The following is a 23,514-nucleotide window of genomic DNA, read 5'->3' as shown; positions in this document are numbered from 1 at the left end:
GCCACCAACACGTGCCTGTCTTGCTTTAGTTATTTTCATATCATCAACTGATATTCATTGGCAATTTTGTTGTGTTGTAGAGCAGTGGTTCTGTCACTTGACTCTTAAACCAAGGGTAGAGCATTCAAATCCCACCCTGTGCTAATGTCCTTTGGCAAGGCACTTATCCACCTTCACCACTCTCCACACAGGTGTCACATAGGTACCCGGTACGATGTGGACATGAATGTGATTAGATTGACATGTGTGCACCTGGCCAAGATACCCTCAAGGGAGTAGAGATGGTGCACATTATGTGTGGAGCCGTGAAGGATCCTGTGACCACAATAACAATGAATACAATGTCAAGCGCTTACAATCAATGGATGAAGCGCTATATAACTGTAACTATTATTATGATTATTTTCAGAAGAAATATACTTACTAAATTGTTATAATAAGAAAACGACTAAAGCATGATGAGAGAATATAGGCAGTGTCACTGTTCAACAGAACAATGAGACAATACTGCAGACTCCACCTTGATAATAGATTGATAATAGACTACAAACATGGCTGTTTTTTCCACAGAAGAAGGCATATGCAGTAAAAACATCCACTGACTTCGTCCACTGATATCATAAAGGATTTCTATGAACCTTTCCATGGTGTTCTTGGTCATTTTCAGCTGTTTCTGGTATTTATCAGCTTTTAGAAGGATAGCTTTAAAATGTTTCGTTTCAAAGGTTCTTCATCTTTGCCATCAAATCATCTAGTGATTCTCCATCATCTTGGTTCTCCCTTACACTTTCACTACCTTCCCCGCCAGGCTCACATATCTGGGTGATTAAAAAAAAAAGAAAAACAGAAGATAAATATACAAACATGAGGATGGGGCTGAAATACATTTCTTCCAAAATCAGATTTTAAAAGGGCATTTAATAGAGAGACTTCGCACTAAATGACCACAACCATTAGAAATATAAATGAACAAGAATGAATGCCGTAGACAGTGAGAGTGTATGTTAAGCAGGTACACAATGCTGTAGACATATGCTAGATAAATGATATTAATGCTGTTTGTATTATCAAGTATGTATAGCATTGAAATTCCCGAATTTGATCTTTATTTAAAGCTCCAAAAAGATTTTTTAATCTGATGAAGCTATCAAAAAGAAAGATGGACAAGCTGATGGGAATTTGCCCTTGGGAGACTATTGAAAATATTTCCAGGTTTGTTGGATGGGCAACAGGTCGAGGCCATATTCAAAGGGCCCATCGCATCTTATAGTTTCTTTGTGTTGGACCAATACTTCTTATCAGCTTTGGCATATTCATGACAATGGAATTTCAAAATCAAGCACCACATCTACGTTTTTAGAATGTACATTTATTCTCTCCTGAGATTATTCAACCCAGACACCATATAACATTAGCTTTAGTATAAGTATGGTGATGGAAATTCGAATCCAATGCCACATCTAGATTCATTAGAATTCTCTCTTGGAATAATTCAATCCATTGGCTAAATTATCCACGTGTATCTGTCCATTTAGGTTTTAATTTTCTCAGAGAGGACTGAATGCTCATAGTCCTGTTTAATTGACACGTTTCATTCTTTCTTTTAGCGTTCATATACAACAAACTATTAATCATAGATCATGATCAGTATCATTTGGATCACTTCCAAGAATGACCTTTCATTGCATCAGTACTAGATATGCTCTCATTAACACATATAAATTTGTAGCATCTTAAACTTATCCGGAGGAAGAATAAATAGCGCATTGTGCGAGGGCATTTCTATACAATGCAATACGTGATGCTAGGGACATACGACTTGCACCGATATGACTATTTCTTGTCTCCTTTAATTTATTTTTATATCAATTTTTATCGCATAGGCCTACCTGATCAGCTCCTTTATCATAGGCATATGAGATCCCACTAGCAAGCTCTGGGGCTGGTTTGGAAACTAGATCATCTGCACTGGTTTCAGCTACTAATTCAATTCCTGAAGAGTATACGATCAATTATATTAATCAGCAATCAAAAACTGCAACCAATCATTACATAGCTATGATGTTAAATATAACTGTTATCTTGATAATGTTTTGATTATAAGGTGCCTTCAATATCCTGGTGTAAACTTGCAATTACACAGTCAGAAAATTGGTTTATGTATGATGGAGTTGACTTCTCAAGCTTTGTTTTTATTTGGAGCAAAGCAAAGCTAAGATGGGCCATATACAAGAAGCAACATGATGTAATGAAGTGATATATTATGATCAGATGCACTTTAAAATTATGCCTAATTATGTGTATATCATTGCCAAATCTGAAATATAATATGTATTAACTTTTAAGATTTCCAAATACTTACTTGTATATATTCTCATAATCACTCCCATATGCATACATAGATCAAGTTTGAATATCACCATTTCTTATTAGATCAAGCTTTATAACTGCCTATTGTCCAATTACCACACCGATTTCTCATTGTGTTTATATAATGATATACACAAATATGAGGCAAGTGTGAAGCTTATCTGTCACATAAATCTTTAGTTATTGCAAGAATAAGCTATTATCATACATTATGACATTCAACCTTATTATATTATTGATGATCAAAACAGTTATTCATCATGATAATAAGCCATTTTCTGATAAACACTGACCTCTACAACCTTGACCTTTGAACCCCTAAAACCAATCAGATCACTTAATCTCCTATTGGCATACATAAGCCAAATTTTAAGCTGCTCTCGATCTGTCCATAAACTGTCGCCTGTCTGGCAAAAGGTCGTCAGCTCAAGTGTCCCACTTACAAAACAAACACAATGGCCCGAATTCACAAAGGTGGTTTTAAAAACCCACGGTTGAGTCCACGGTTTATGCAGATTTCCTGTATAAATTATGCTTAATTTAGCGCATATCGGGCGCGTGTATAAAACATGTCCAATGCTGATATGCGCTTTTGTCACGGTGCGCCAAATTGACGCCTGTTACCATGGTTAACGCTGTTTTATTCATGAGTACACTGTTTGAAGAGTGGGCTCATGAATAAAAACAGTGGACTCATGAATAAAATAGCGTTGATAACCATGGTAACAGTCGTCAATTTGGCGCACTGTGACAAAAGCGTGCATCAGCATTGGACATTTTTTATACATGCACCAGATACGCGCTAAATTAAGCGTAATTTATACAGTAAATGTGCATAAACCACGGACTCAACCGTGGGTTTTCAAAACCACCTTTGTGAATTCGGGCCAATGTGTACAAGAGTTAACGCCCTTCTGCCTATTCAACAGGAATGGGATGCCCTTTTGCAAGCCGAGCGATGAAGCTTTTTTGTGAGAGCAAACTCTTGACTGATAATTTACAAGGTTTGTTATATAGCATTTGACTTACCCCAGTCATTTTCATCATGTATGACCTCTTCTTCTTTGCTTTCTTCTACCTCAGCTACTGGATTCAAAGCTTGCTGCTTCTGTTATACACACATAACACAATTTACACAACAATAAATAATATCAATATTAGGTAATGGGTAGCATTGTACAGAAAAATTTTCATTGAAAAAACAATGAAAAACAAAACGAAAAAAAAAACAAATACATAAGAAATTGCAAGAACAATACATACAAGATTGATCAGGTTTAGCAATTTTTTTCAGGTACATTTGCTAAGAATACCACAAAGATTTTCTTTACCAAATATTAGCACATTTGGGGCTTTATTTGACAGAATTAGAGCTAATAGTACTATTATGCATACCTATTATGCATGAATTAGCATAATCAATTAAAAACAATTTCCATGAAACAATTAACAATAAAACTTTGTAGATGAGACTCCCTGGCAAAATGTGTGCCAATTTAGGGCACAATCATGCGGTCTAGTTAAGGTCAAAGAAGGCGGGCCCATGATCACTCAAGCTCCAAGACATCTCTATGAAAAGCCAAGCTGGACAATTGGAATTTTAAGCTGGAAATCATCCATAAACATCTGTTCACAGACAATTAATGTACAAATTGGCTTTGTATAGAGATTGTATCACGCTGGAAGAACGATGCTTTCATGAAACAGGCCCAAGTATTTATTTTTAGTTTAAAACTTGTTTTGCATTCTCTGATTTTATCTCCATTTATATTTGTAGTATCTGCACTGTCTGTTTCTCTCTTTCTTTCTTCATGTTTTTTTCTATGCTTTCCCCTCTACCACCTTCTCTATTTTAAAAGCATCATTTGTTATTTTGTATTTTCTTGAAATGATAAAAGGAAAATAAGCCCACCTGGAATTCTTTTTGACAATTTATACAAAAACTGTCATCACAATTAGGGTTTGGTTTCATTGACATTGTAGGGAAGAAGTCTGTTAGGGCACTATATCCAAGGTAGTGAGTTACACTGCCAAACTCCAGTAGATATCTGTAAAAATTAAAAAAAGAAGGAATAACGGCATCTCCACAAAGCATCTTATAGCTAATATCTAATGTTAGAAATTCTTAGCCTTATATTATTCTAACCAGCCAGTGGATAACAAAAACATCACTGAATAATTATACTTAAATCCCAGACAAGAGTCCTTCATAATTTTGTTTTAAAGTTTATGATGACTGAGGCATATAATGATATCAAAGTGGAGGAAAAAAAATCCATAAATATTTTTGTAAAGTTACTGATGATTTTAACAATGAGCAAGATGTGATGTGTCAAACATTAATCTCAAAGTTTTGATCTAAAGGTATGTGTGGTTTTATACTAACCTCATGTAAAACATGGTCATAGTGCTATCAATGTGTCTCTAATGGAAATCATTCATGTTCAGTGTTGCAGCAGGTGTGGAAGTATTATCTACACATCAACACCAACATTCAACATCTATCTTCGAATCACTAATGAATTGACATAGATTCGTTGACTTACTTGAGTGTGTTTTGTACCAGGAGACCTGCTACGACCCCCATGGTAGTTGGAAGACTAGCCGCACAGACACCTTCTCTCTTTAATGTCTTCTCATCAATGTTCTCTGCTACTACCAAAGGAGGGGCACACTATAGTAAGATCATTAAACACTTAGACATTCAACAACAACTAAGTATGTAACAAGTATGAAATTGACATTGTCCTCTGTAAGCAAATTAAAACATTGTCACTCTGTATCTGGTCTGGGGGAAAAGGTCATATTTTGAATATATATTTAACACTTTAACAGTACCAGTATTAATATTTATAGTCAAACTATTAAGTCAGACTGTTAATCTATGGGGGAAAATTGTATTTTGGAAAAGCATGATTCATTTTACATTTAAGGAATTTATTGTCAAATAAAACTAAAAGATATTTAAACAAGCTTTATCACTGTCATAACTTTCATCCCTTTTTCACTATATTGTATCAGTTTTTTCTGTTGCAATTTAATTGTGCCATCTACTTCTGATGGAAAACGTTCTCACTCATTAAGCAGCAAATATAGTAACAAGGAAAGCATGTCAAACGCAAAACTGATTATGCAAAACTACAATGTTTATAATATGGGTATGCTGTGCAACAAGCATCATAACATGATTTCCAACTTCATTTCAACTTACAGTATATTTAAATGAATAATTTGTAGGGCTAAAAAAGAAATATGAGCGGAGTAGAAAGAATGAGTGTTGACTGCGTAATACTGCAAAGAGAATGTATTACTTACAGCAAAACAAGCAGTTTCTCCCGGTTTGATGAGTTGTATATGACCAGATACTGCATTCTCACTAACTCCTGATTCTATCCAGTTCTGATTTATTTCATTGCATGCCTGAAAGAGGGGAGAAAAAAAATTGATTCTTGAAAATATTTGCTTTTGGCTACACATGAACAATGTTGAATAGAATAATAAATGATTGAAAACATATTATGTAAAACATGTACACATCTTACACAGCTATAGCATACCTTTTTTTGCCGTAGCATGGTAGTCACACCACCGCAAACCTCTGCATTTTTGCTATTGGCAGCCGTTCACAACATCGTTATTTGTTATTTTTTATATGTTCATCTGGCATCTGTAGTTATTGTGGTTACTCATCATTACATTTCGTGGACTTTTCTGTAAGTATTCATCTGTACTTTTATCGGTACTCTCTTTTTTTCCTACCCTACTTCTACCGGCGGCGAATCAAGTAATGCATTCGTAATGCATTGGTTCGTGGTTGTTGGATCGTTACTACTATGCTTTCCATTCCGGGCAAATTGCTTGAGATGCAACATCACACAAATGAGCCCCACGGAATGGCAACCCCAGAATGCTGAGATAAAAAAACGTTTAACGTTGCTACATCATGATCTTGGTGCTGGCATTGTTGCCCCTAAGTCCGTAGCAGAATCCCTAACAAGTACCCTGATTACTTTTAGCGATCAAGATGAATTCGTTGAGAAGAATTTGAGCGAAACATATACAGAGCATGAACTGAAATCATTAACCCAAGCCCGAAAGTGTGAGAATGTCCTTCGGAAAAGGGAAGGGCATTCAGAAAAAATGGAACAGCTGAGGACAGAAAAGCATTTAGAGAGGCTGTTAAGACGGTGTCATATTTGAGAAAACAGGATAAACAGAATAAATATGATAAATCTTGAGTGCACATGAAAAAGAGATATCAAAATAACTTTTACGAATTCTCGAAAGCTGCCTGCCCTGGATAGCTCCATGAGGCACCACTTAAGCCAACATTTTCTGAAGAAATCGCCAACAAATATTTCGGAGACAAATATAGTACGCCCAACGTTATTGACATAGGTTCACTGCAATGGTTCCCATTTGTGAATACTAACTCCCCAGATCGCTATGATTTCGACACGAGTCCAATTAAACTGAAAGACGTAAAAGCAATTTTAAAATGCAAAAAAGGTTATTCGGCCCCCGGGAATGTTGAAACACTTGAACTCTGTGCACCACTTTTTGGCAACCCTATATAATAAAATTCTTGACTCTGGAGACCCATCCAAAAGCTGGTCAGAATCTAAGGTAACACTTATCCACAAGTCTGGGGATACTAGTAAGCCAGAAAACTTTCGTATGATTTCGTTAACCTCCTGTATCAGAAAAGTATTCCATCAGATTATCGCTGAAAATACAACGTCCTATCTCACCGAAAATAATCTAATCGACAAAACAATTCAGAAAGCCTTTAGCGACGGGATAAACGGATGCATCAAACATAATATTGTTCTTCATGAAATACTAAAGGATGCAAAATGTAAGAAAAGATCGCTGCATGCTACATTTTTCGATTTGGCAAACACTTTTGGCAACGTACATGTAAGCCACCAGCTGATTGCATCTTCAATGGAGCGTTACCCACGCCAGTTGCACGATACATAGCAACGCTATACTCAAGACTCAACGGCAGCGTACAAGGTCCCGGATAGCAAACAACTCTTTTTGTTTTCAGACGCCAGGGTTTTCCAGGGGGATCCCCTCTCGCCCACAATCTTCCTTGTATGCTTCAACCCTATTTTGGAGTACCTCGCGGAACAGAATCAGTTCGGATATGCATGGCGGAACAGAAGAATTATAACACCATACGTGGATGACTTTAAATTAATAACCGGGAACAAGCTGCATTAACGAACGATTGGAAAGTATGGGATTGACACTGAAGCCCAGGGGTGGTATTCTGAGATCCATTTTATCTCAGATAAAATAAAATATTTTATCTCCGTTAAAATCAGAGAGATAAAATACCCTTAAAATCTCTCCGAGTTGGTATTCTGAGAACAATTTTATCTTCATTTTATCTCTGTAAGACACACCTATTTTTAAATCAATATCCAATTAGAAACGCGCTTTTATAGCTCTCTAACATCACTCAACCAATGGAAATCCATTCCGCCAGGAGGTGTGGCAAAGGGGACAGATTGCGTCAATTTATTGACTTCAAATACGCTTGTACTATACGCTTGCGCGTCTTTACAGAGATTTCTTTTTAACAAAAAGGACAATACTCTCATCTTTTTTCGAAGTCTCTGTCGCATCTTTTCAAGCATCATTTCAATGACAATATTAGTCAAGATATATCCTATGAAATGCTTTCTGATTGTACATGAATAACGCTGAGGTGTTATTCTCAATAAATATACAATTTTTCTTCATTTTTATGTCAACATTTGGAGTCAATTCGCGTAGAAATAATGATGAAATCAACGTCGCGGAGATAAAATAGCCCCTACCCTCTTTTAAGTTTATCTCATTTTTTTATTTAAACTAACAAGGGCGCAAGCACATCATCCGCGTTGCAATGGCCAGATACGCGATGAGTATGTCTACGCAGGCATTGTTCTGTTGCGTATCATCTATAGATACGCAAGATAACATTTATACGCAAAATAAAATAAAAAATTTTATCTGAGAGATAAAATGTCATCTCAGAATACCAATTTCATTTTAAGAGATAAAATAAAATATTTTAAAGATAAAATGACCTCAGAATACCACCCCAGAAAGTGTTCATCTCTTTCCCTAACAAGCGGTAAACCAAACATTGTCAACTTTACTATTGGAAATGAAGTAATATCATCGGTTCATGGCCGAGTTAAATTCCTGGGTTCACTTATTACATTCTCAATGAAAGCTTCGGAAGTCTATGATTATATGAAGTAAAATCTCGAAGTTATGCTTGAGAACATTAGCAAAAGTAATATCAGAAACGAATATAAAGTTTGTATACTTACCAGATATGCACTCCCTTCACTTCGGTATATGCTTACTGTTCATGACATTAATGCCACACAGCTAAAATCGCTCGATGTAATATTAGTTAGGTATCTTAAATTATGGTTCGGAATACCTCATCGCAGTGCAAATATAGCTGTGGTACACGATCCTGATGGACTGAACATACCTACCATTTCCGACCTCTTCCAAATATGCCATTGCCTGGCTTATACAGAGCTGCAAACCTGAACAAGGACATTTCAGTATTTTTAAAGCTGAAAATCAGTATTTTGGTGAGGAAATCAGTATTTTCGAAGAAATACCATAGGACAACACATAACACTGGAACTTGAGAAATCAGTATTTTGCATCCAACCATCAGTATTCTTCTCATTTTTCAGTAAGTACTAAATACAGAAAATCTGTACTACTTGGCAGCTCTGCTTATTGCAGATCCAGGATGAAAGGTGATGAGATCGTCAACCATGCCCTCGACTGCAGACTAGAGAGGGACAGTGAATAGTCAAGGCAAATATCCTTTATGGTAGATGCACATGATACTCACCTTAAAGTACCGGACTCTTTGAATTGGAACCAGGCAAAGACTCATATAAAAAAATCAATTAGAGAAGACTGTACAGAAAAGTGGATAAAGTTGGTCAAACCACTTCTGGTACAGGGAGAATTCATGAAGGTAGTTCATAAGGAAAATACCGATGTGACATGGAAATCGATTATCTATAAATAATTTACCACAGGGTTTTATGAAATTCATGATTAATGCAGCAATTGATAGTCTCCCTACAAACAAAAACCTGCACCGTTGGGGGAAAAGAATCTCAGACAAATGTAATCTTTGTAACTCTACTGGTACTTTACACCATGTTCTCAATAATTGCGAAAAGATGCTCAACCGATATACCTGGCACCATAACAACATAATACACATCATAATAAAAAAAATAAAATCCACCACAAGCAATACCAACAGAGTTTATGCAGACATCGAAGGGGAAAGTATCAATGGGGGCACCGTACCACCACACATAATACCAACCCAATAAAAACCTGATATTTGCTACATTGACAACAATAATAAAACCATCACCATCATCGAACTTACTGTACCATTCGAAACAAGTATTGAAAAAGCACATCAACGTAAACAAGACAGATACGTAGGAATCGTACACGACATCACAACAACAGGTTGGAAGAGCAATCTCACATGCATTGAAATCAGTTCACATGGTCTGATAACTCCCCAAAATAAATATAGAATGAAAGAAATACTCAATCTCAGTACCCACTCAGAAAGATATCCAGATTTTAGGGACCAAATTGCTAAGACTGTTCTTTTTAATTCTTACATAATATTTCAAGGCAGGCGTAAGTTAACATGTCAGATTGACCAATACATGAAAGTATAAGTTAAAGCTAAATATATTTATTGTTCCTTAATTTACCAATCTGATTATATTAACGCATATTTAAATCTGTCATTCCACCCAACATACCATCATGTTCGTATACAAGTTACGGTAGTATTATTCCATTCTCTACCTGCCTTACTTCTACCCAAACTCAATCTCTCTCTCTCCCTCCCTCTCTATTCCCCCTCCCACTTTCTCTTTATGCTACCTCCCCAGTGCCATGTGTTTGAATCTATTGTTAATACCATTTGGATCTGCATCCACATATTTTGGCCATTTCATGACAATGTTGTATACTGTAGTGATCAGTAAATGATATGTTATTCTGATCTCTCTTCTCTTTGCCTTTACTGCTTTTTCTTCTATTTCTCCCCCTCCCTCCCCTTCTCCCCCTCCCTCTCTCTCTCGATCCTATATATCTATTGCTTTTTTGTTGTTTCTTTCTCTCAGGAAAGAAGAAAAGTAAAGTAAAAAGTTCCAATACTTACCATATTGATTGCCATTCTTGCTTCAAAGTTATCTACACAACTTAGCACCAAGTTAACAGCGCCACCATTCTTACCACCATTCCTGTATAAATATTGAATATCAAACAAATCACGCAATAGAAAAACACAAAAAATAAGACGACAAGACTATTAATACTGCTCATAATTTGTTGATCATTATTGATAAAAAAAATTCTGTGATATGTGATATTGGAATGACATCAAGTCTTCTTTATCGCCTCATCAGTGAAGAACAAGTAGAATTTGAATTTTAAAGTACAGGACAACCAAACAGCTCAATGTTTCAGACTGATAAAAGTGAAATACAATTCCACCTAAAACTTGTGTTGTGGTGCTACTGGAAAACTTTTCAATACCATTCATTATTAAATGACTCTACCTCAATGGTCAATTTTAAATCCTCATATATATTTATCACAAACTTATGCAACTTTTAACAAAGTCATACCTTTCTTTAAGTTTTACTGATTTCTCAGATTTTTCTTCAAGCAACTTTACACTTGGGCTGGTTTATTTCAGCAGTTGGCAAACTTTCAAACGTTATGCACAAATGAGATTTTCAGATATGGTTTGGGGGCATAACACAAAACTTAATAATTGATTGTAAAATTGATTCATCTGCTTGATTGCACGGAGATCCATCATTATCAATTGTAAAATTACAGTCATTTGATCAAACAGTAAGCTTTGAGAGGCCCTTGACCCATAATAATTAGCAAGGGAATATATATACACCCAATAAGCAGCAGTACTTGTAAATGAATCAAAGGGTCACAATCATCATTTTCACTTAAAAGCAAAAGAAAACCTGCTGAGAAGCTTTCATTCACACTTGTTAGCAACCAAAATAAAAAAAATCCACAAGACATAAGACTATTACAATGTAGATTATGTATAAATATATACTTACTGAATCCTGCTCATAAAATGTTTGAAGTTCTCCATAGTGGTGATATTGTAATTATGAGTCTCAAACTCTACATCCGGGTTGATAGATCTACATAGAGAAAATACAACATTTACTATAATAATAATCCTCTTTGGCCTCTCTACCCACATCACCATATTTATTTCAAGAAGACTTCAACAAGTTTTTTTTCAACAATACAAATAAACAATACTAATTTTGTAAAAGTGTCTAAGGGGGTGTCGCAAGAAAATATTTGCGATCAATTGCAAATATTCTGTTGCAAGTTTACAATTGATAGATCAACGTTAGTTAGAGAAAATCAGATTAAACTCCTTGATTCATGGAGCAGATTAGCAATCAATCACTAATTTGCAATTACTTGCAAGACATATGATTGATTTAGGGACCAAAAATTGACTTGCAATTGATCGCAAGTGTCTTGCAACATCTCACAAGACATCTTACTTAAACTGCAGGCATTACAGGCAAAACTTCAACGCAGTGAGATACTGATAGATCCTTTTCCAGAATCTAAGTAAAGTTGAAGAAATGTTATGAGATTATAGCATGAAAACTATCATCTGTCTTAAGATCTTTTCTATGGGAGGGGTGGGAGAGGGGGTTCTTACAAAATATGAAACTTTAAAATACAAACATAAAATTTATGTGAAAAGAAGTCAGATGAAATAAAATGAGAAATTTCAAGTACAACTTCTTCAATATTGATATATGAGATCAACAGCAACCGTGAAACCTACTACACAACAACAACTTTCAAACAAACAGCTTATACTTTATTTTCAAGATAATGTCCAAAGGATGCGCAAAAACAAACAAAGTCAATGGCATACTGGCATTATAAATGCTACAGCAACATTAAAGAAATTATATCATAGCTTTGTAACAAAAAAGAAACAACCTACTAAAAAACTTGCAATGATTAACATATGTTCAATTCAAAGTATTAACCAATCAGATATTTTGGGTAATATATAAATTTACTTTTGATCACAAGCTTTTGTCTGGAAGATTCTGGATAAAAATTGATCTGGCCGATTAGTTTTTGAAAAGTTGGATTACCTTAGAGTCTTTTCTGCTGCTTGTACTTTACTCATCCCAGCTTGATGAGGTTGAAAGAAAAGACGATTCATGTTGGCGAGCTCCACTTTGTCATAATCGAACAACAACAGCTATTAAAAGCAAAAATTATGAAAGAAATTGAAAAATAGCTACCTGCAATAAAATACACTGAACATTACCATAATTACAATCATCACAAAATAAATCATGGGAAATCTAAAGATTAAGAACCCTTGAAGATTTAGCTAAAATAAATGAAAAAAAGAAGAAAATAAAACAATTTTCATCACTTTATTATAGATGCAAGGTATTTAAAAATAGTCAACATTTTACTGATGTTTTCAGAGGTGACATCAGTATGAATGATTTTTCATATTCTTGAAATCAGAATAGTAGAATGTTGAAAAAAATACAACCACCATGCAGTACGGCATAATTTTCACCTACTTATTTGAAGTAGGAATTCTTTCGTATAAAACTGCTGCCAACTAACTTATTTCCTTCTCTTAATAGAACTAATATAAAAGTCTAAGAATGATAAACATTCATCAGGAAATCATATTTCAAATGAATCAGAAGATTTCTTTGGGAGGAATATTATAAATTATAAAACCATCAGCAAAAATTTTAACTACAGTTATATCAAGCAGGGTTGGCGGATTTAAATCACGTTGATTTAAATCGTGATTTAAATCGCGATTTAAATCACCATGATTTTAAAAAAAAAATCATTGATTTAAATCACTTCCATTGAAAAATGTACAAATCATGGACAAAGTACATTGTATTTGTTCAATGCAGTTTTAATTCTTCAAGTCAACTGAAAAACTTTGAATTAACTTTATATCAACAAAAGATCAAAGTCTTCATATCTACTTAAAACAAATTAAAATCAAATCAATAAAATCAGGTAATTCCTTAAAACTACAGATGTATGTTGTCAATAGGTAGGCCTACTCATTTTTTTGTAAATTATGTCGAGTTTTTCCTCTGAAATTTAAATTCTTTGTCAGTTATTATTAGTCAATTTCTTTCTTAACATAAAGTTTTCACATAATCCAAAGACTTTTCAGAGAGCAGTTTGTAAAAAAAAAATGTAATATATAAAAGTCAATGAGAAAAGGTTTGTTGGCAGTTTTCCAGTTTTGATCCTTCGCCTACACATAACTACTTCTGTCATGTAAAATAAAAAATGATAACTGCATGTAATCAACATATTAACATGCCTCTTATTTCGTATTGTTACATTTATCATACATTTGATGTTTTAATAAAATTACATAATTATAAAAATCACATTAACATAATGTAGTACAGTCATAATTTGACTGTTGAGAAAAGCTTTCTCTTATAAACCTTTTAAGTCACTGCAGCCCATTTTATGTTCAATTTCTGGAAATGAATCCATATTGGATCACTTTTCCTGCCCGACATGGTGCCTTCTTTGCCACCAAGCTTTTGTGTGCACATGTGAGACAATTTCCACTGAGGAGTGCCTGGGGATTTTTCCTCTTGGATTTTTTAAATATTTGAATGAAAAATCCCAGAGGGGAATTTTCTCTACTCACTGGGAATTCCCTATGGAATATTCCTTCATAGGCCTATGTATGATAGAATTAAGTTCAGATACATGATTCCTCAAATTTATTTTTAATTGTCCATTTTAACTGGATTTTAATTACAAAATATGTGGTTAAGAACAATATTAGGGGTGAAATGTATAACATCAATATTGATGTCATTGTAAGAGTAAGGGGGGGATAACTACCCTTTTTTTTCGAAGGAACTTTAAAAAAAAAATAAATAGATTAAAAAAATCTGATTTAAATCCAAAAAATCTGATTTAAATAAAAAAAATCTGATTTTTTTTATTTTTTTAAAAAAATAAAAAAAATTGCCAACCCTGATATCAAGACAATGTACAAAAGCTAAAGATAAACTACATCTTACATCATTCAATATATTTTAGCTAGCAACAAGTAATGAACACATTAATCACTTGCACTATGCCAATATCAAAGGCCAAGGTAAATCTCTATCTCACACACAGTGCAAGTATCAGAATCACGATGACAGAGAATTTGCAGATGCTCTGTCATACTTACCATAGCAGAAGAAAGTGCTTCCAAAAAATTAATTGTCTTACCTTTCCTATTCCACATCTAGTCAGCATTTCAGCAGTGACACTCCCAACACCTCCTACACCAACCACAGCTACTGTGAAATCTCGGATTCTCTGTGAACACAATCAATTCTCAATGGTTATTTCTATTAAGGCCAATCTTTAACAGCAAAACAGGAAACAGAACTTAGTACTGTTGTGTGATCAGAATCACTTAACATTGTGCCATGATCAGCAGCTAATTATGGAATTCTGACCATCTACTCTGAAATTTTATTTTTGGAAAATGTATGAGGAAGCATACATGTATACCATTTAATAGCAAGATCACAGATTATGGGAGATACTTGGAGATTGCAGAGAAGCCAATCAGAAAAAGAGTGTGATCTACATGTATGACTCCAAGCTATCAAATTTACAGGAATTAAGAATTTGAGATTTTTATCATTTTAATGACAATGACCTTGTTTGTCAAACATCTATAACGTTTCTATTTGTTGTCTCTAAAAAAAGTTCATCATTCTGATTTCATCATTCTTCATCTTTTTTTCACAAGCCATTAATAAGTAAGGATGACTTCCCCCCTTAACTATGCAAATATGGATATTACCTCATAATTATCAACAATGCCCATCCGCTTCAATGCCATCAGACGACTTTTAGAAGAAAAAAGGAAGAAAGAAAATAGTTATGTCCATAAACATTCAGACCATACTTCTTTCATCTATGAATCTGTGATACACAGGTGAAACTACAGAATTTTTATTTTTCTTTCATCATTAAATTCAATGACGAAAACTTTGTTATTCTCATTTGCTCACACTTCATCCTTCCAACTTGTCAATTTCTCTTAAGTTCAGTATAAACAGAGTCAATGCAAAGTACAATGGAGACATTGCTTTGACTACCTATGGTTTAAAGAGAAATTCCAGTAGTTGCAGTAAACACTGATTTCATGAGAAAGTCTGTAAAACAAGGCTTACTTGTCAGTATATCATCGAGGATCTAGATCTGGTACAGTTACATTAACTGAACTTTGTGAAATCTTGAAATCTACACTGAAAAATGTTTACACCGAAAATCCCCAACACAGATAAGCGCACGTGGGACAGTGTATAATTATTGCTTTGAATGTCGGGCCTGACGCTCTACCGAATCCTGTGCTTATTTGCTGATTTCTCAGCAATTACACAATTTCTTCCAGAATCCTTTGGCACATACATTTTATTTATACAAACAGACACTTTGGTGGTCATTTCATTGGATTCTGTACAAACTCATTTTGATATCGTTACCAAAACAAGCATTAACCTTTAACTCTCTGTATATGGAACTCTACACCTCCCAAACTACATTTAAAGCCTAGAGACTTATAGAGATCTAAAAAACAAATCAATTAGGTGATGTAAATTGTATTTTTCTTGTATAATGTTTTTTCTCAAATTCTAGTTCAAATGATGCTATTTTATTTTTATATTCAATCCCAGTACATGTTGTATTTGCATATAATGTATTTAGTGTATAATTCATCTATGTTTCACTCTACTTATGCAAACTTTGTCTTTAGTACCTTTCTCTCTACTTATGTCAGTCTTTATAGCTAGTACTCTTTTCCCTCTCTGCCAATGAAAGATTGTTATGCTCTGCTTCCTCACTTTTGTTCATTGGTCAATTATTTCCCGCCTTTTTATGGGTATCACTAATGCTATTTCAGGTACTCCCTTTAGAGATTTGTACAGTTTGGATGTGCACCATTGCACTTCTTTTGTTATTAGCTAGGGAGAGTGTCTAGTGACTCATGACACTGGACTAGCAGAGGCATTCCTTAGATTGTTGTTGATAGACAAGGATACCTGCAGAAGTTTGATTCCGAAGTGTAGAAGACTTCTGCAAGGGCTTCTGTTAGAATCGTGTCCATGTGAATTTACAATTGTATGCTGAAGGAAATGATGAGTTATTATTCTGACCGGTGAGTGGGCTAGGAAATGAAGTGTTTTGTTATTATTGAGTTTGTTTACTATGAAATATCGGCATGTTAAAGGAAGAATGAAATGATATGATTTTCTATCTAATGATAAAAAGATGTAATAACATAACTGTGAAGACTGGTTCGGGATTCATAAGAATGGTTTTGAAATATGCCAAAAGGAACCCTTTTTCAACTTTTTGTGATAATTCAAATGAGGTGCAATATTTTCTCAGTGAATGTAATAAGAGTAAGGACTGTGTTGTTCCGGGGTGGTATTCAGAAATCCATTTTATCTCAGATAAAAATAAAATATTTTATCTCCGTTAAAATCAGTGAGATAAAAAAACATTAAAATCTCTCCGAATTGGTATTCTGAGAATAATTTTATCTTCATTTTATTTCTGTAAGACACATCTATTTTTTAATCAATATCCAATTAGAAATGCACTTTTATAACTCTCTCATATCACTCAACCAATGGAAATCCATTCCGCTAGGAGGTGTGGTGAAGGAGTGAGATTGCGTCAATTTTTTTACTTCAATACGCTTGCACGATACGCTTGTGTGTCTTTAGAGAGATTTCTTTTTAGCAAAAATGGCAATACTCTCATCTTTTTTTCGAAGTCTATATCGCATCTTTTCAAGCATTTCAAAGACAATATTAGTCAAGAAAAGTCTTATTAAATGCTTCCTGATTGCACAGGAATAACTTTAGGGTGTTGTTCTCAATGAATATAACATTTTTCTTAATTTTCATGCCAACATTTGGAGTTAATTCACCTCGAAATATTGAGGAAATCAATGTCGCGGAGATAAAATAGCCCCTACCTTCTTTTAAGTTTATTTCATTTTTTTCTTCAAAGTAACTTGGGCGCAAGCACATCAACCGCGTTGCAATGGCCAGATACGCAATAGGTATGTCTACGCAGCCACTGCTCTGTTGCGTATCATCATAGATACGCAAGTATGTCATCTCAGAATACCAATTTCATTTTAAAAGATAAAATAAAACATTTTAAAGATAAAATGACCTCAGACCACCCCCGGCTTGTAAAGAACTGGATGTGAATGTTCTGAAAGAACTTATAGCAGTAAGAGATCAGGAAAGTATCTGCAACATGTTAACAAGGGAAGAAGTGGGTCAGTTGATTGAATTCCTATGAAACTAAAGCCATCGTGTCAGTGTTGTTACTCGGTCATCAGCGCGAGACCTTTCACATGAACATTCTTTTATATTGTAATGAAATATGATTTACAATGTTCAGTATGCTGTTAAATGGCCATGTCTATGTTAATGAATCTGATAATTTTGTGAAGATTTGAAAATTATATCTGCTATTTAGTCCACAATGATTACATAAACTGAAGTATGTATATAGTTTTACATTGAATGATCACTAAATGCATGAAAACAACTTAAGATTACTTAGATCATCAAGCAAAAATTTGAGGTCTGAAAATAATGTTGAAGTTTTGAAACCACCAAAAAATAATGTTAGAATTTACATTGTCTACACTCAGCTCAGTAAAATTATAAATTTCTACTAACTACATGTACTCCTAAGTCTCAGGCACACTCACACAAAAGCAAGATTCAATCTCTCTCAGGCCTCACATTGTTAATATGTCTAATGACAAAAAAATACTTTTAACTTTAGAATTTAGATAAAGACCAAATTTCTAAAAAATAATTAATGATAGAGCCATTACATTAGTCAGTAGAGGCACTGGTCAGAAAATTGGGATTGTTCCCCATTTACAGAGACTGTCTCAGTTTTCAAAAATTTTTCCACACAAGAAATCTATGAAAGTTCATTCACCTGTCAAGTGCGCTAGTCAATGTAAACATATCAAGTTTCATAACAAGATTACTGGAAGACAGCAAGTTGTGAAAATTAAACAGTGAACTGGGGCCTTGGGGGAGAATTGAGGTCACTGAATCTATTTTAGCACTCTCCATTCCCGTCTACGTCCCGCTTGGTTAAGTGAAAAATAAAAAAAATGTCCCAATAAACAAGGACATCTCAATTTATCAAGACATGATTTGTCTTATTTTATGAGGATATCCTTGTTTTATGGGGTATTCCCAATTTTTAGACCAGTGCCTCTACTTATATTAGTAGAAATAATAGAAATTGAAAATTAATTTTATCTAATCGGGCACCCTCGAACTTCGATTTTTCTTTTCATACAATGAATTCATACTAGCCTAGCTTTTGAGTTAGACCAAAAGCTTCGGTCTCTGTTAAATTGGTTGTTCCACTGAACTCTGTTGGCTCCATTCACCAAATACAGAGACCGAAGTTCTAACTCGATCTGTACAGGGACTCAATGGCCATATGATTATGTATCGAGTTTGGTAAACCAGGGAAGAGGGAGTTGTGTGACAGCGAAAGTAAGTCATTGTTTTTCCCTGGTTTGGTGCATTTCAGGCCCAAACCGGAATATTAATGTTTATTTGGTCTAGATCTAGGCCTAGTTCTTTTTAGATTATTTTTATGAAATAAAGACAAAAATCAATAAGCCCTATCGGGGGATTATGCATTTTCAACCCCCTAATGGTGGCTAAACGATCATGAGCCATCTTTGTACAAGGAGAAATAAAAAAAAAATGTTAAAAAACTCCTTGAAAGTTGAAACAGACGGCTGCCTGTCTAGCCAGGCCAGGGTCTAACGTTAGCTCGAGATTGCAAACAGTTAAATACACTTAGGCCTATTTAATAATGAAATCGTAGACTTGAATAAGGAACAACACTTTTGGGAATTAGTAAAAAGGGCATAATGAACAGAGCGGTAGCCTGCCAGTGCAGTGCAGAGGCTTGTATTTCTACAGTGCGTCCCAAAAAAAACTATACACTTTTGAAATGGCTGCCAAATAAAAAATGTAGCACTCTGGGGGAAAAGACTTATAGACATGGAAAGCCAATAAAGTCAACTTTCAAATGACAACAAAAAGTTGGAAAACTATTTATGCTTGAGCGAGCACTGACCACTGAAACAAAGGGTATGAAAATTAGGGTGGGCCGGAAAAAGCCTTCCAATTTCTTTCAGGTTTTTATGTTTGGTACTTGCAAAGTTGAGGGTTATTTGGTAAATTAAAGATCAGTATGTTGTTTGTGAAAATTTAATGCGTAATTAAATTGAAATTTAATGCATGAGTGATCATGAATTGCAATTTTTAGTGCAGCATTTTGTCTTTATCGTGTGGATTTCAACAATGTGTTCATGACACTCAGGAGAAGAGGGGGTAATATGACTCAGGTAGGTGAAGTACATTGATGGGATAAAGGTCAACAGAACATTTAGCAACCCCTTCCTCCATCTCTACCCCCTCCCCATAACTTCTCTCCTCCTGATAGACTAAGCTTGGCTAGGCTGGGCAGGAATTAGCCTTACAATTTTCTTTGAGAGGTTAGTCCTTTGGAACTTACAAAGCTATAAGGGTGTTATGCTATTCATGAGTGAGATAAGTTATGGTTTCTTAGGCAAATTTCATTGAGTTACTAAATTGAAATGTAATGCATGAGTGAACAGGAATTGTAATTTTAGTGTAGCATATTCATCTTGTGGACCTCAGAAGTGTGTTCGTGAGAGTCAGAGTAATGTGATGGTACATGTTACAAGCAAGAGGGCGAGATATGCTAAGACTTGGTTAAAACAAGGCATTCCTCTTCTTTTTGTCCTTTTACAAGTTAAAAGTCGTATGTACCCTCTCGTCTCCTCCTCCATTTCCCAGCCACCCCCCCCCCCCCACTTTCTCTGTGTCACTTCCTGGATTGTAGCCTATTCAAAACTTAACTGCCAAGTGATTGGTGGCTGATGGTCAGTTTTTTATTGAATGATTACCAATAAATTTTATGATTATGATGATTAATGAAGTAATTTACTGAAAAAAATGAATGTTTGATTGATCACATTGCAAATTGAATGAGTTGATTGACTAATAAATTGTTGATTAAATGATTGATAGGAAAAAGTTGATGCCCCAATTCAGAATCAATCATTAAATCAACATTCTGCTCTGGACTTCACTCGTACATGACAATAGCCATCAGTCTCTCAACAGGAGGGGAGGGCGGGAAAGAGGGAAGAGGCAAGGGCTGAATGTTTCGTTGACCCTTATTCCATCAACAACCTTCTCACACTGAAGTCCTATCGCACCCCCTATTCTCCCGACTCCCATGAACACATTGCTGAGGTCCACATGATAAAGTTGAAATGATGCCCCAAAAGAGCTCCAAATGATAGAGATTGAAATGCTGCACAAAAAGTGTAATTTATGTTCACTCATGCATTAAAATTCAATTTAATAATCTAAAAAAAATTACTTAAGCAACCAAAACTGGTCACGTTGATCATTTATTTATCACAACGCCCTTAACTTTGCAAGTTCGAAAGGATTCGCCTCTCAAAAACTGACATAAATTGGAAGGCTAATTCCAGCCCACCCTAATTTTCATACCCTTTGTTTCAGGGGTCAGTGCTCGCTCAAGTATGAATAGTTTTCCAATTTTTTGGTGTCATTTGAAAGTTGACTTTATTGGCTTTCCATATATGTACGTCTTTTTCCCCAAAGTGCTACATTTTTTATTGGGCAGCCATTTCAAAAGTGTATAGTTTTTTTTGGGACGCACTGTAGAGCCTTAGCCTACACAAAACCTCATATGTGGGACGATTCGTTTACCTGTATGGATTACTGTCGACTACTTCCGAGCTCATCGTCTCTATTTTTTGCCTTCCTGTCAGAGAAATATTTTTATTCTTCTCTGCCTGTAACTCATCTTCTAACTGTTGTACTTTAGCTCGAAGTTCTTCAACGCTAGCCATTTTCCTGAAGTGCTTTTACATAGAATTCACAACATATGGTAGACTCGAACTCGATCGGTTCTCTGTGCTGTGGAGTGAATTAAGTGGAGCTGTCCGTCTAATCTGTACGTACGGTACTGTTTGCGATGGTGTCGATCGGCGACGAGTAACTTGTCTTAGGTCTTTAGGAGTTGTACTTGTAAAAGACTTATAATCTGTAATAGAATTAATCAATTAATTGTGATCTATAGAACCTACTAGTACCCAGGCGAATTTTAGCGATGTTATCCATGTAGTTCTTATTACAAATATTTTGTTTGGGAAGCATTTCAAGCAAGAAGAAAAATGAAGCATAACGTCTGGTAAGTTTCATATTTTCATCACAGTCCCATATGTTGACTATGAACGTATAGTAGTCCCAAATACTCAGTTTGGTGTAAAGTCTGGCCATGGCAATGTAGCTTCTTTTTTTCCTAGCCTAGGTTAGAGCTCGATCTACATGTAGATGCATCAGTCTTTAAGGTTAAATCTACCTTTTTCCTAAAGGTAGGCCTTAGCCTAAAGTAGAATTATTCCCGAGAGAATGCATGTTGTTGATGTGGTGGAAAATTTATCTAGAGATCTATCTACATGATCTAGGCCTAGTACCGTTTAGTATGGTTGAAGGTTGAGCTAAAATTCAAGTAAAAAATCAGTTTTAAAGTTGAAATTTTAAACAGAAAAAGTAAAAAGGGGGTATTCCAGCAAATAATTAAGATTCATCTTGAATATGTTGCAGTGATCTTGTAGACAAAGCTTCAATCTCTGTATTTGGTAACCCAAGGAACTCCCGCCCGCTACGTGGGCGGGAGCCCAGGAACCTACGTGCAATTTGGCATACTCACCTGACAAGTGTGAAGTATGGTCAAAATAAAGAGTTAAAACAGAAATCAAGCACTTACCACGATAATATGGATGATGGTCTAACGAGCGGCAGTTTTTCTGACATCTGGGCACAGACTGGAACCTCAAAAAATGAAAAGTTCTCTCCTTCTACCCCCGTCTCGATCGGCCATTTTGTTACAATTCATAACAAAAATGGCCGATCGAGACGGGGGTAGGAGAGAACTTTTCGTTTGTTGAGGTTCCAGTCTGTGCCCAGATGTCAGAAAAACTGCCACATTAGGTTGAGATTGAAGCACAGCATTTTGATAATGCACCCTTATTCAGACACTGTAAGCTGGTGCTGAAAAAAGTGAAAGAATCAACATGATTGAAATTGAAGGTACAGATTAAAAACATTTGAAAAATACTTTTTGCAAAGCCTGATATATCAGTCATATATATGACTTAAAAGAGTAAAAATAATGACAGAAATTATTATAAATAATGATTTAAAGTAGAGAAAAAAGACGAGCAGAGGGATCTGACAGAAGAGGAGGAATGAAGGGAGATTATGTCTTGGAGGTATTGGGCGACTTATGAGAAGAATCTTAATGGTTATGCAATAGCGTACTGGAAGCCAATGAAGTGATCGTAATATTGGGGGATGTGTTCAGTATTCTTAGATTGGGTTACCATTTTTGCTGCAGAGTTCAGGATTCACTGATGGGGGGGAGAGAAACAAACAGAGGCTAGCAGAGAAGGAGTTGCAGTAGTCGAGACTCGAGAGCTATATGTGATGAGACGAAAGCATGGGTTAGTCTTTCTGTGGAGGCTTGGTCGAGAAGTCGTTTGATCTTTCTGAATAGCCCCATGAAGCTGATTTCCAAGTGCTTCGAATGTGTGACTTGAGTGTAAGGTGTTTATCCAAGGCAACATTAAAAGAGTTATAATTGGTCTGTAAGGATCCGTAGCCCGGAACTGTGATAAAAAAAAAAAAGTTTTGATTTGCTTTCGTTGAAATGAAGTCTCGTCTTGGTTGACCAGACCTTGTCCTTGAGGACATTGAGTAGAAGAATGTTGACTGATGATTCACATACTAGTACTGTCTGCCATGGAGATGGTTTGGAAGATTAGAG

At 35.2% G+C, this 23,514-nt stretch overlaps 2 protein-coding genes across 3 annotated transcripts in view; one reads left to right on the top strand and one right to left on the bottom strand.

Moving 5' to 3' along the window:
• Positions 1 to 574: 574 nt before the first annotated feature.
• On the bottom strand, positions 575 to 21,600 carry LOC121423105 (ubiquitin-like modifier-activating enzyme 5). The gene is made up of 12 exons (XM_041618398.1): positions 21,393 to 21,600; positions 15,350 to 15,395; positions 14,764 to 14,853; positions 12,618 to 12,727; positions 11,538 to 11,624; positions 10,607 to 10,688; positions 5,686 to 5,790; positions 4,917 to 5,044; positions 4,283 to 4,418; positions 3,400 to 3,478; positions 1,890 to 1,993; positions 575 to 818 (listed from the first exon to the last, which is right to left on the bottom strand). The coding sequence occupies exons 1-12, from the start codon at positions 21,533 to 21,535 to the stop codon at positions 720 to 722; spliced, it is 1,209 nt and encodes a 402-aa protein (XP_041474332.1). The 5' UTR covers positions 21,536 to 21,600; the 3' UTR covers positions 575 to 719.
• Positions 16,458 to 23,514, top strand: part of LOC121423083 (phosphatidylinositol N-acetylglucosaminyltransferase subunit A-like) — a 21,278-nt gene continuing 14,221 nt past the window's right edge. The window contains exon 1 of one of the 2 annotated variants that reach the window (XM_041618371.1): positions 16,458 to 16,708. In XM_041618371.1, coding sequence (XP_041474305.1) covers positions 16,674 to 16,708 — 35 coding nt within the window. In that variant the 5' untranslated portion in view covers positions 16,458 to 16,673. Of the gene's footprint in view, positions 16,709 to 21,705; positions 21,877 to 23,514 lie in introns of those variants that run through there. The other variant, XM_041618379.1, reaches the window with a different exon arrangement.

The sequence above is a fragment of the Lytechinus variegatus genome, chromosome 1 (assembly GCF_018143015.1).
Source record: "Lytechinus variegatus isolate NC3 chromosome 1, Lvar_3.0, whole genome shotgun sequence".
NCBI classification, from domain to species: domain Eukaryota; kingdom Metazoa; phylum Echinodermata; class Echinoidea; order Temnopleuroida; family Toxopneustidae; genus Lytechinus; species Lytechinus variegatus.
Note: the sequence above shows the minus strand (reverse complement) of the source record. Positions and strands in the feature narration are given on the sequence as shown.

Bases quoted from the DNA above. Each gene is read 5' to 3' on its own strand.
- LOC121423105 (XM_041618398.1), bottom strand. From the start codon at position 21,535: ATGGCTAGCGTTGAAGAACTTCGAGCTAAAGTACAACAGTTAGAAGAT. The intron at 5,791-10,606 runs GTAAGTATTGGA...CCCCTCTTTCAG, and splicing joins CAAGAATGGCAATCAATATG to GCATGCAATGAAATAAATCA. The intron at 5,045-5,685 runs GTAAGTAATACA...ATCTTACTATAG, and splicing joins GAGAAACTGCTTGTTTTGCT to TGTGCCCCTCCTTTGGTAGT.